The sequence below is a fragment of the Lutra lutra genome, chromosome 13 (assembly GCF_902655055.1).
Source record: "Lutra lutra chromosome 13, mLutLut1.2, whole genome shotgun sequence".
In the NCBI taxonomy this organism is placed as follows: Eukaryota; Metazoa; Chordata; class Mammalia; order Carnivora; family Mustelidae; genus Lutra; species Lutra lutra.
The window spans coordinates 92,638,707-92,650,741 of NC_062290.1; the positions used below are offsets into that span (position 1 = coordinate 92,638,707).

At 67.3% G+C, this 12,035-nt stretch overlaps 2 protein-coding genes across 3 annotated transcripts; both read left to right on the forward strand.

The window, feature by feature from the left end:
* The first annotated feature begins 5 nt into the window (after nucleotides 1–5).
* Nucleotides 6–7,887, forward strand: CARD9 (caspase recruitment domain family member 9). 2 transcript variants are annotated; one of them, XM_047698810.1, is made up of 12 exons: nucleotides 6–1,364; nucleotides 1,538–1,675; nucleotides 2,278–2,582; nucleotides 2,649–2,828; nucleotides 2,985–3,134; nucleotides 3,417–3,542; nucleotides 4,893–5,084; nucleotides 5,555–5,596; nucleotides 5,811–5,856; nucleotides 7,067–7,143; nucleotides 7,512–7,588; nucleotides 7,689–7,887. In XM_047698810.1, exons 1-12 carry the CDS (start codon nucleotides 737–739, stop codon nucleotides 7,786–7,788), a joined length of 2,061 nt encoding a protein of 686 aa, XP_047554766.1. In that variant the 5' UTR covers nucleotides 6–736; the 3' UTR covers nucleotides 7,789–7,887. The 2 variants fall into 2 exon arrangements, with proteins under 2 accessions (XP_047554766.1, XP_047554767.1); XM_047698811.1 differs by having other exon boundaries at nucleotides 2,991–3,134.
* Nucleotides 7,888–7,956: 69 nt separating this feature from the next.
* On the forward strand, nucleotides 7,957–9,779 carry DNLZ (DNL-type zinc finger). The gene is given in 4 exon segments (XM_047698860.1): nucleotides 7,957–8,298; nucleotides 8,745–8,884; nucleotides 9,526–9,641; nucleotides 9,644–9,779. Coding segments are annotated over 4 exon segments (507 nt in total). The 5' UTR covers nucleotides 7,957–8,097; the 3' UTR covers nucleotides 9,694–9,779.
* The last annotated feature ends 2,256 nt before the right edge of the window (nucleotides 9,780–12,035 follow it).

A 12,035-nucleotide genomic window follows, 5' to 3' on the forward strand; every position in this document is an offset into this window, starting at 1 on the left:
TAGGCAGGGCTGCTGCTCTTTCTGAAGGTGTCCAGGAAGACGCCTGTCCCTCTGCTCGGGGCTCCTGGGGCAAGAACCCCAGAAGGGCAGCAAGTGACCTCAACTCTTCGGCCTCGTCCGCCTTCACCGCCACTGGTACCTGCTCGTTCATCTCTGTGGACTCAGCAGCAGGGGGTCAGGTGCGGCGAAGGCAGGGAGCAGGCTGATGTCCCAAGGGCCATCCACCGAGTTGCTGGAGTTCGCCTCTGGCTGGATGGGGTGACTGAGGGCCGCGGGAAGTCAGAGAGACTCCTGCAAAGACCCTGCCGGCTGCCCCCTGGAGCTTGCGGAGTGCTGTTTAGCTCCTCTGGCTGGAAACTACGTTCCCACTCCAGCTCAGGGCTCTCCGAGGCGGCGGGTCAGCAGCTCTGGTCCCGCCACCAGGAGCCGGCTTCTGGCTTGGCCCAGGCCTCCAGACAGTGGTTCCCACTCCCGCTGGTGGAAGGGAACCACAGTGGATGGTCCCAACACGGATGGCCCCCTTGGCAAGCTGGCACAATGGTGCCCGAGTGGGAGATGGAGAGGACCCCCGAGGTGTCTGGCACCCGGGACCTGAGAGCCCACAGAGGGCACCAGAGCGGCACTGGGGCTGGTCGTGGGTGATGCAGCGGCCCCTCCCGGGACGGCGAGCCTGACTGTCCCGTGGGCGGTCCATGGTTGCACCACCAGCCGCCTGCGGCCGCCGGAAGGAAAAGAGATGGTAGGGCTAGGCTCTGAGTGGGTGCCACGTCCAGGAAGGAGGAAGTCCCCCACAGCCCTGCCTGGCACGCAGGCACAGGCGGGCGAGTCACTGCCTCAGGCTCGTGGCCTCAGCCTGGGGAGGCCCAGGCAGTGGGTAGGAGGCGGTGGCCCAGCAGCCCCACACTTTCGGGATAGGGAGTGCAGAGCTCAGAGCAGGGCCACGGTGCAGGGCGTGCGGTGTTCTCAGATGCCACCCGTCCCTAGAGCCCTCCACGTCTTCCCCTACCATCATCAGAGCAACTCGGGGACAGAGAGAGCCCGGGTGCCAGGGGAGTGGCAGCAGGGCCCAGGTCTCGGCACCAGCACAGAGCAGGGAGGGCCGGGGCGGGTGAGGCCAGGGCCCGGCGTGCGGCTGTCCCTCCCAGCAGCTCTCCCACTGACCGCAGCCGTGACCATCACCATGTCAGACTATGAGAATGAGGACCAGTGCTGGGGCGCTCTGGAGAGCTTCCGCGTGAAGCTCATCTCCATCATCGACCCCTCGCGCATCACGCCCTACCTGCGCCAGTGCAAGGTGCTGAGCCCTGACGACGAGGAGCAGGTGCTCAGTGACCCCAACCTGGTCATCCGCAAGCGGAAAGTGGGTCAGTGCTGCCTCAGCCGGGAGCGCCGGGCACAGCAACGGGAACCCCCAGCACCCGCGCCCGGTCCCGCCCGTGGGGAGTGGTGGCGCTTCTGGGCACAGCAGAGGCCCCAGGGGAGAGCCCAGGGCGGGCGGGCAGGACGGCCACGGCCCAGCCAGGCTCTGTGGTTTCAGGCGTGCTCCTGGACATCCTGCAGCGGACTGGCCACAAGGGCTACGTGGCCTTCCTCGAGAGCCTGGAGCTCTACTACCCGCAGCTCTACAAGAAGGTCACGGGCAAGGAGCCTACCCGAGTCTTCTCCATGATCATCGGTGAGGCATGGGACCCCGTAGGCAGGCCGCCGAGGCTGGCCTGACGGACAAACCGGGGACAAGAGCAAGTGTAAGGGGCGCAGGGCTCAGTCCTGCTCCTCTCTCTGCTGGAGGAAAGGCAGGCCCACACTGGGGGAAGGGGGGGGGGGGCGCAGGCTGACTTACGGGTCAGAACCCGTCTGTCTGACCCCACCAAAGCCTCGGCTCCTGGAAGGACGGGCGTCTACTGGTGCTACCAACTGGCAAAGCCACACTTTCCCCGGCCCGGACGCATGTCCTCTCTCCTCCCAATCAAGATCATGACAAAATGAGCTGAAGCGGGAGGGTACCTGGCCTGAGGGCTCCCGTGCTTCGGGGTGGGCTGGGGGGGTGGGCTGGGGGGTGGGCCCGGGAGTGGGCCCGGGACCGGGCCGCAGGGTGGGTCAGGGGCTCCGCTTGTGTCCTCAAAGGGGAGCACCGGCACCTCGGGGTGGCCTCTCGGCCGGGCCGTGTGTCTCGTGGAGGGGCCCGGCCGGCCCTCGGGCCTGGGGTGCGGCAGGGTGAGGGTGCGGCAGGGCGGCCGCGGGCCGGGCGGGCCCTCTGACGCGGCCCAGCCATCACAGACGCATCGGGGGAGTCGGGCCTGACGCAGCTGCTGATGAGCGAGGTGCTGAAGCTGCAGAGGAGGGCACAGGAGCTGACGCAGCGGCTGGGCGCCCGGGACGAGCTGGCGGCCGAGCTGCGGCTGAAGGATGGGCTGCTCCGCAAGCACCAGGAGCGCGCGCAGCGGCTCCGGGAGGAGTGCGAGGCCGGCGCCCGCGAGCTCCGGCGCTGCAAGGAGGAGAACTATGACCTGGCTCTGCGCCTGGCCCGCCGGAGCGAGGAGAAGGGCGCTGCGCTCACCCACAGCCGTGACCTGCAGCTCGAGGTGCCCGGGGCCGGAGGGTGGCCGGGCGCCGGGGCGAGGCGGGCCGGCTGACGCGCCTGCCCGCAGGTGGAGCGGCTCAGGCACTGCCTCATGCGGGCGGAGGACGACTGCCGGGTGGAGCGCAGGAACACGCTGAAGCTGCGGCACGCCGTGGAGCAGCGGCCCAGCCAGGAGCTGGTGTGGGAGCTGCAGCAGGAGAAAACGCTGCTGCGGGCGCGCGTGCAGGAGCTGGAGGCCACCGTGCAGGTGGGAGGTGGCCGGCAGGGCGGGCCCGGCCAGGAGCCGAGGGCCCCAGGCGGGTGGGGGCGGTGCTCAGGGGAGCTGGACGGCCCGGCAGGACGCTGGTCCCAGAGCAGGGCCTGCTCGCGCTTAGCTGCTTCCTGTCACTCCATCCTGTTCACCCCCCAGGGAGGGGAGCTGGACAAGAGCAGCCCCTACGTCCAGGTGCTGGAGGGGGACTGGCGGCAAGCGCTGCGGGACCACCAAGAGCAGGCCGACACCATCCTGTCTCTGCGCAAGGCCCTGCAGCAGGGCGAGGCCCTGCACGCCCGGGTATGTGGCCGGCTGGGCTGAGGGACTGCCCCGTGTCCACACAGCCCCTGGGATCCACACCCCCACTTCACCCCTTCCTGGAGGTGCAGGGGCGTGGCCTCCTCATCCCACTCCTGGCCCGTACTCCCCCAGGAAGGCCAGGCCCCGGCTTTGTTCTGGAAGTTCAGGGCTGGCAGGGACCCAGGGGCTCCTGCAGCCTCCCCCTCCCCCGGCCGGGCCCGACCGGGAGCCAGAACGGGCGGGCGCGGGGCCGAGGCGGGGGCTAACTGCCCGCTCCCGCAGTGCGTGGAGGAGAAGGAGATGTTGGAGCTGCAGTGCCTGGCCCTTCGGAAGGACTCCGAGATGTACAAGGACCGCATCGAGGCCGTGCTGCTGCAGATGGAGGAGGTGGCCAGTGAGAGGGACCAGGTAGGCCGCCTCCCACCCCGGGGGCAGGGCGCCTCGCCCTTTGCCCTTTCAGGGGAAGGCGCTTGTCAGAGAGCTGGGGGCAACTGGGAACACCCGGAAGGCGACCCCTTCCCCCGCCGCCAGGAAAACCACTCCACCGGTGGTTGTACTTCCAGATTCTTTCCAAAGTGCATATAGTTCCATGTTTGTCTTACGAAACGGGAAGCTCTCTTGTTTGGCAGATAGGTTTGTTTTTTTTTTTTATTTTTTTTTTTGAAGAAGCGTGTGTGGGTGAGGGGGCAAGGGAGAGAGACTCCCAAGCAGACTCTTGGCTGAGTGGGGCTTGATCTTGCTACCCGAGACCATGACCTGAGCCGGAATCAAGTGTGGGACACTCACCTGACAGAGCCGCCCAGATGCCCCAGAAATAGCTTTTTTAACTTCAAACACTGTTGGCCCTTTCGTGGGCTGGCTGTGGTCCTGGGGACCGGGAGCGGGAGTCCGTCTGGACTGGGTCCCCATCACTGCTTTCTGCCACCTTCCCGCCACATCATGTGGGGTCCTTTCTGGTCAGATATGGTGGGTGCTTCGGTGACCGTCCGGAGAGGACCGGCAGCCTGTGCTAGGGACCTCTAGCTCTGCAGTCCCATGTCAGAAAGCCGCCCCGTGGGGGCCGGAGTGTGCAGAGTGAGCTTGGGGCACGGGGGCTGCCTTGAGGCCACAGGAGGTGGTGGGAAGCGGGAATCAACGCTACCAGGCCGGGGAGCGGGGCTCCCACCTTCCCTCGGGGGCAGGCAGAGGAGAGGGGTCACTGTAGCCACCAAAGGCAGGCTACTAGCCAGGGACACTGGAGCCGGGCAGCCCCGGTAAGCAGCTAGGATTCTCTCCGGCTGGTCCTAAGTCAGAAGCAGGGACAGAAAAGAGGCAGTTCGAAGTGATTCCTCCAGTCCTGGCTGTTTAAGGCCGAGGGCTCCAGGGCACGTGAGTTTGCCTCCGGGCGGCACGCCGGCTCCCATTGGCCGCTCGGCAGGGGTCAGAGTTGTGTCCTCGGGTGTGGTCTGGCCGGTGTGTGCAGTGGGACGGGCCGTAAAGCACGGGGTGCGCCCTGCTAGCCATCGAGTTAGTCCCCCGCAGGCCCCCGCAGGCCGGCAAAGCCGGGCGAGGGACATGAGCGTGGGGGAGGGGGGGGTGTGCCCCTGGGCTGCGTGGGGACAGGCGGGGGCTCTTCTGAGTTTGGGGCTGGAAGATTTACCCACATGTTCCCGGCACCCTCGTCTTCCCGTACTCCTGCGAGCCTTCAAGCACAGACTGGGCCGAGGGGCGGGGAGGGGGGCTCAGGGCCAGGGTCTCCCAGCGCCATGGTCCCCGCAGGCCATCGCCACGCGGGAGGAGCTGCACGCACAGCACTCGAGGAGCCTGCAGGAGAAGGACGCACTGCGGAAGCAGGTCCGGGAGCTGGCCGAGAAGGCGGACGACCTGCAGCTCCAGCTGTTCCAGCGTGAGGGCCAGCTGTTGGCCGCGGAGGGCAGGCTCAGGCGGCAGCAGCTGGACGCGCTCGTCCTGGTGGGCCTCCTGGGGGCTGGGGGCCTTCGTAGTGCCCACTGCTCAGAGCCACAGCCCTGCCACGGTAGAGCCCAGGGGACTGGCCTTCAGGGGCAAGGGGGTCCCCAGAGACACCAGAGCCCAAAGCAGGGGACTCCAGGCAGCCCAGGTCCAGGCCTGGCTTGGCTACTGTACCACGGGTGGCCTGGGGCAGGCCCCAGGCCTTCCCGAGCCCCCTCTGTTCTCTGTACGGGGTCCTCCTCCTGGGAGGTTGGAGGGGGCACAGCTCAGAACCTGGCAGGCCACTCCGGGGGTCAGGAGGGGGAGGGAGGGGTGTTCTGGGGTGCCAGCGCCGGCCACGGCCTGGAGAGAGGCCCCCTTGAGGACAGAGGCTGGCCTGGGACCCCCTCACCAAGCCCCACCCCACCCCAGGCCCTGGGGGTGGCTGGGTTTCCCCACGGCCTGCTGACCGACTCCTTCTGTGACCACAGAGCTCTGACCTGGAGGACAGCTCACCCAGGAACTCCCAGGAGGTGCGTGTGACCCTCAGTGGGCTCCAGGCCACCATCCCCTATGGGAGCTGGGCCAGCTGCTCTCCTCCCAGGCCCCAGCCGGGTGGGCTGACCGCCTTTGGGTCCTTGGGGCAGGCAGGCCCTTCCTGCCAGCTCGCTGAGAAACAGCGCGGCAGGTCAGGTGGGTCCCGGGGGGTGGCGGTCTAACTGGACGCCCATCTCTCTCCCTGGTTAGCTCTCGCTCCCCCTGGACCTGGAGGCTGTCCAGCTCTCAGACAAAGGTGAGGAGGGGGACAGCTTCTCATGGACGAGTCCGGCCGATGCCTCTTTGTCATCTTACTCAGCATCAGTCCCGACAGGGGACAGCCCTCTCCCACTGACCTCACAAGCCTACTTTACAGATGGACACATTGAGGCTTAGAGGGACGAGTGACCCCCAGGCTCCCCAGTGAGCAAACAAGAGCCAGGTGTGGGGGGCCTGCACCCCAGTTCTGATGTTGAGAACGCGTCCCTCCATCAGAGCCCACTCTGGGCCCAGGAATGCAGCGCTGAGGCACCTTGCTCTCCCTGAACTTCCGCTTGGGCGGGGGGTGGCGGGGGGGGGGGGAGTCTGCCAGCGAGTGTGGGAGATGCAAACAGGGGGAAGGGGGCGTCTCAGGGCCAGGCACAGAGATGGCAGAGAGATGGCCTGGGGAGTGACGAAGGGTGACAAGGGGTCGAGGCATTCATTCTGAAGGTGGCTGCCAGAGGGGAGGTGGGGAGGTGGCATGGGAAGCCAGACAGACCTCCTCAGGCTCAGGCCTGCAACGAGGGAGGCAAAAGAGGGACAGCCAGTGCAGAAGTGAGGGAGCAGAGCAGTCCAACGCTACCCAGAGACCTGAACTTCAGGCCATGGAGCCCCAACATGGGGACAGGTGGGCAGGGCCCAGCAGGCAGTGAGTGGTGGGGGGAGACCCTGGGAGCCCCAGCCCAGGGTTGGTGTGGCCCCTTGAAGGAGCTGGGGCGGGCTTCAGGGTGAGAAGCCAAGGAAGGGAAAGTGCCAGCCCCGGGAGAGACCTGAATTGGGGTCTTTCCCCCTGTGACGTCCGTGAAACTAGATGTCCAGACTCCCATCCTGGCCAGTGTAGGGGGAACTAGTCCATCTAGCACCTTCTGTCTGACGGTCCTGAGAGCCCTGAGCCCGTCCAGGCCCTGGCAGATCTTGAAGGGGCCAGGCAGCTTGGAATGTTGTGCTCGCAACTGCTGGGAGCAGAGCTCAATGGTGGGGCCCTGGTGGGCTTCCAGCAGCCTCTGCCTGCCTAGAGGGTCCAGAGTGGGCATTGACATCTCTGAGCGCCAGTCTTCTTGTGTACACAGTGGGAGGCCTCTTGGGGTTCAAGCGAGGGCCCAGGAGATGGTGCAGGATTGGCCTGGCAGCTTCAGGGGAGAGGAGGTGGCCAGGTGTGGTCCCAACAGCTGGGAAGGACCCACAGGCCTACTCCTCCATTCCAGGTGGCCCGGCCGAAGGGGACAACCCACAGCAGCCCTTTGCGGCTCTGCAGGAGGAGCAGCTTTCCCTGACCCCCAATGTAAGGCTGCCCCGGGGTCCCTGCTGCCCAGGGGCGCCGCTGGCACGGACCTCTGTGACCGAGCTGTGTGGCCGACTGTTCAAGCTGGATGCCTGGGGGTGATGGCAGGGGTCTCCGCCCACGGGCTCTGGGCTGCACAAGCCTGGAGCCGAGTCCCCCCTTGTGGCTGCGGCAGCGGGAGCGGGCAGGGGGCAGCGGGCCGGGCGTGGCAGCCGTCGGAAGCCTGTGTTCGAGGCCCCGGGGCGCGGCGACACCAGGACTCCCGCCCGCGGCGCGGCTTGCCGGCCGCCCGTGCGTCCCGGCTCTGCGCGGTCGCGGGGCGGGGAACCCCCAACGCTCCGGCGGCCTGAGCCCCGCTCCTCTCCCAGGACGCGAGCCCGAGCGGCGGGGAGCCCCCCGAGAAGGAGCGGCGGCGCCTCAAGGAGAGCTTCGAGAACTACCGCAGGTGCGCCACGCGGGCGGGGGGCGGCCCGGGGGGGCGCTGGCCAGGCGGGGGGGAGGGGCGGGAGCGCGGTCGGCCCCGCGGACACGCGCTCGCCCCGCAGGAAGCGCGCGCTCCGGAAGATGCAGCCCGGCGCGCGGCCGGCGGAGGCGGACTGGGAGAACACCACGGGCAGCGACAACACCGACACCGAGGGCTCCTAGCCAGCCCCGCGCGCGGGGACCACGCCGGGCCGGGGGGCGTGCTCTGGGCGGGCAGCACTGTCAGATGCAGTTCTGTGAATAAACGGCCGGGGTCCCGTACCGTGTCCTCCGCCCGCCTCGCTCCCGCGAACACCCCGAGCCGCGCGCGCACCTCCCGCCTCCAGGGGGCAGCAGAACGCGGCCTGCCAGTCGGCAGACGGAAGCCGAAAAGGGCCGTTGACGCCGCGTGCCCGCTTCCAAGATGGCGGCAGCGCGGCTTCAGCCGCGTGGAGGGGGGGCGGGGCGGGGCAGCCGACGTCGGAGGGCGGAATGCTGCGGGCTGCGCTGAGCCGCGTGCCGCCGCTACTGAGCCGCAGGTCCCCCCAGGGGCCCGGCCTGAGGGGTTTGTGGGGACGCGGGGGCGGCCCGGAGGCTGCGGAGAGAAGGCAGGCCGGGTTCGGGGTCTGGGGCTGGCGGCGTTTGAGCTCGGGGCCCGGGGCCGCGCACTACCAGCTTGTCTACACTTGCAAGGTGAGCGTCCGACGGGTGCGAAGCTGGCTCCCCGGGAGCCGAGGACAGTATGGAGGGGTGGAGCCGTCCCCGAGGGCGGGGCCTTTCTGGGAGATGGGTGGAGCTGTCCCGGGGGGCGGGGCCTTTCCGGGAGAGGGGTGGAGCTGTCCCCGAGGGCGGGGCCTTTCCGAGAGTGGGTGGAGCTGTCCCCGGGGGCGCGGTCTTTCCGGGAGAGGGGTGGAGCCATCCCCCGGGGCGCGGGGTGGAGCTGTCCCTGGGGGCGCGGTTTTTCCAGGAGCGAGGTGGAACCGTCCCCGGGGGCGGGGCCCAGCACACCAAGTCGGTGCGCTGTCTCAGGAGGCGGAGAAGGCCCGGCCCCGGGGTGAAGTCGATCCTCAGAGGGGGCGGGGTCTTCCTGAGGGGCGGGGCCAGGCACATGGCGTCACCTGGGCTGCGGGTGTCCCCAGGTGTGTGGGAGCAGGTCCTCCAAGCGCATCTCCAAGCTGGCCTATCACCGGGGCGTGGTCATTGTGACCTGCCCCGGCTGCCAGAAGCACCACGTCATCGCCGACAACCTGGGCTGGTTCTCAGACCTGGATGGGAAGAGGTGAGGCCCCGCGGGCAGGGTGGGAGGACAGGCCTGTGCACGCGGGCTGGCCTGCAGGGTCGGGGCCCCACCGCGCGTCCGCCTGGCCCCCCTCCTGTCGGGAGCCCCGGGGAGCCAGCGCCCCCAGCCTCCTCGGCACAGGAGGGGTTTTGGGTTTGAGTTTCGGGGAAACCGGGAATGACTTGGGCAGGGATGGGCTCAGCCTCCCCGGGCCCTCACCGCCGGCCTGTCAGGGTCGGGACTGTGAAGTGAGGGGTGCGCTGGGCTGATTCCCTTTTGTCGTGGGCTCCCTCGTCCCCACAGAGAGGTGTGGAGGGTCAGCTCCCGTGGGGGGCCTAGTGCCTCACTTGCGTCCTCTGCCCGCGCTGGCTGCTTGGTCTCGCCAGACTCGGGGTGTGTGTGAGGCTGTGTGCACCCCTGGGCAGGCGCCTCCTGGCTGGGGGTCCTGGGCTGTTCGTCTTAAGGTTGGGTTGGTAAAAGCTGCTTCTGGGGCTCTGAAGAGTCCGGAGGTCAGCATGTGGGGCTCGTGGGCACCCACGCTCCCGGCTCCAGCCTGGCCCTGGGCTGCCTTGGGCGGTGCTGAAGAGCCCAGGTACAGGGTGGGGGCCCTGGGAGGGTCACGACACCTCCTTCTCTCTCAGGAATATTGAAGAAATCCTGGCGGCCAGAGGGGAGAAGGTGTGCCGAGTGGCTGGCGAGGGGGCCCTAGAGCTGGTTTTAGAGGCTGCCGGGAACCCCAGATCCACCCCTGCTCCAGAAGGGGTGGGGACCAGGACCCCACTCATCCTGGCAAGAAGGAGCCCAGCTGACTCTGTCTTCTGCCTTCCGGAAGATGCTTCGGCCCAGGGCCTCCCGGGCTGGCCTGTTTTCTCTCAATAAACACACGTCCCGTGGAGGTGGTGGGGCCTGGCGCCTTCTTCTTGTCCCCGGTTCCGGAGTCAGAAGGAATCCCAGGAGCCTCTGCCAGGTGGTGGTCCTGGTCCTCCACAGTTCCTCTTCGCAGAGGACGGGCCCTGTACTTGTCTGCGAGCAGCTGTGTCTGTGTGGGAGGAGACGGGGTGGGGAGCCCGAGCCCCCTGGCTGTGGCCGGTGTCCCCAGACGGGTCCCTCTGCTCTCTGAACTGTGCCTTCCCACCGGATGAAGATGGGAGACCCTGTTAGGTGGAAGGCCGGGAAGACCAGACGTGGGACAGGCATGGGGCAGCGGGGACGTGCTCTGTAGGCTGGGACCCCAGGCTTGCTGGGCCTGGCGGGGACCTGGAAGGCATGGCCAATCAGCCACTCTTCCTGGGGGGCAGCACCCACCGTGGGTCCCATCTGGCCAGACACAGGGAGATCCTCCAGTCCCCGCTCCTCCCGCGCCCCTGCTGACCCTGATACTTCCTGCAGGGCACCGGGGAGCCCGTGCCGCCCTCGGCCCTGACCCTTGGCTGCGGGCCAGAGGGGGTCCGCACATCAGGCTGCTCACCGTGACCACGGGGGCCTGGGTGCCCAGCCGTGGTGGCAAGATGGGGGTGGGAATCTCGGTGGGCTGCGTGCCCCACGTGGCGCCCTACCCCCAGGGGCATGTGGTTTGTCTCCCAGCCCTGTTTGACGGCTTGTTCAGGATGTGCTGTGTTTATGGGAGGAGCGCGGGTATTTCCAGAAGTGTGACCTTCCCCATTAATCACCAGCCACGGCCCGCAGGTCAGGAGCATTGGAGCACTGCCTCAGCGCCCCGGGCTCTCCCATTGTTCCCTGGGGCGTTGGCAGTGTGTGCGTGACTCCCCCTGTCTTTCCCCGGGCAAACAACCACCTATTATCCCCCTCAGAGCCTCCCTCTGGAGACTCGGCCTGGAGGCTGAGCCAGCCCCTGCGCCTGCCCCTCCCCGTGGGCCTCGGGAGGCAGGGCCGGGCCTGTGCCTGGCTGCCTCGCTGTCCCCTGGGAGCCCGCTGGATCTAACAGTGCCAAGCTGGACAGAGGACGGCGGCCCCGGGCCAATTCCGCTCTCCACAGATGGGGAAACTGAGGCCGGGGTGTGGACGTGGGGATAGGCCACGTTTATATTTTCCTGTATTCTGATGCTTGACGTCCAGGCCCCACTGACCCTGGAGGGGCTGAATGCACGCCATGGCCAGGTACCAGCCAACAAGGGGGCCCCACTACCGAGCTCCTGAGACGGTCCACACTGTTGCGTCCCCGGGAAACCACAGCTCCTGGAGGCACTGAGTGGCAGCGCGGCGCCCCATAGCAGAGCCATCTTCTCTGGGTGCCCGGGTTCCCAAAGCACCAAGGATTGTCGGGTCAGGGGCTCTGTGACAGCCCCCCGGGGCCCCTGGGGGTGCCCCCTCTGTGGGCATGTCCTGACTGTGGTCCTCCTGCAGACCTCCCTCCCAACCTGCTTTTGGCCTCCCCGGTCCACCCGCACCTCAGGGGTCTCCCGACCCCCACTCCCGCCGGGCTGTGCGGCCTCCTGTGGTCAGACAGGTGCCCCGGGCCCAGCGGGTCACTACAGGAGAGGTGAGTGAGGCACCTCCTGCCTCACTGGGTCCCCGGACCCCTCAGCTTTCCTCCTGGGGACAAGGCGCCATAGAGCAGCTGGGGATTGGGGTGTCTGCTGGGGGTGTCTCCCCAAGCTGGCTCCCCGTCTTTGTAGACGGCTCCGTTGCACTCATCGGCCGTGGTGCCAGGGGTGTGACATCATGGGCGCTCTGCACCTTGTTCCGTGGCCCCGATCAGGTCCTGGGCAGGTGGGCCATGGCTCTGCTACTGCTGAGAACTCAGGACTGGAGAGGCAAGCACTCCTGGACACTGTGTGACTCTGTCCACTTAGCACAGACAGCCACTCCCAGGGTGGAGAACAGAACAAACCTGCCACCAGGTGGTTGGCTGGCACCATTGTGGGGGTAGGCTTGTAGCACAGTGGTGGCCCCAGGCCCTTTGCACAATGCAGGCTTGCTTACCCAGATGAGTTCAATCACCTGGGGCTTCCTAAAAGACCCAAATCCTCTCATCCTTAGGACTAATTCTGACACAGACATCATTCACTTGGCAGACTTTATTTTTTTGGGGAAAAAAAAAAAATGTACCTCTTGGGTTGGAAAGGACCCACTGACAGCACGGCAGACGACGCGTGTGAGCAATAAATATGCACGTACATTCAAGTATGTG

Excerpts from the sequence above, each read along its gene's own strand:
- CARD9 (XM_047698810.1), top strand. The coding sequence starts at position 737 with ATGGTAGGGCTAGGCTCTGAGTGGGTGCCACGTCCAGGAAGGAGGAAG. Across the intron at positions 1,676-2,277 it reads AGTCTTCTCCATGATCATCG|ACGCATCGGGGGAGTCGGGC; the intron begins GTGAGGCATGGG and ends CAGCCATCACAG. Across the intron at positions 5,085-5,554 it reads AGCTGGACGCGCTCGTCCTG|AGCTCTGACCTGGAGGACAG; the intron begins GTGGGCCTCCTG and ends CTGTGACCACAG.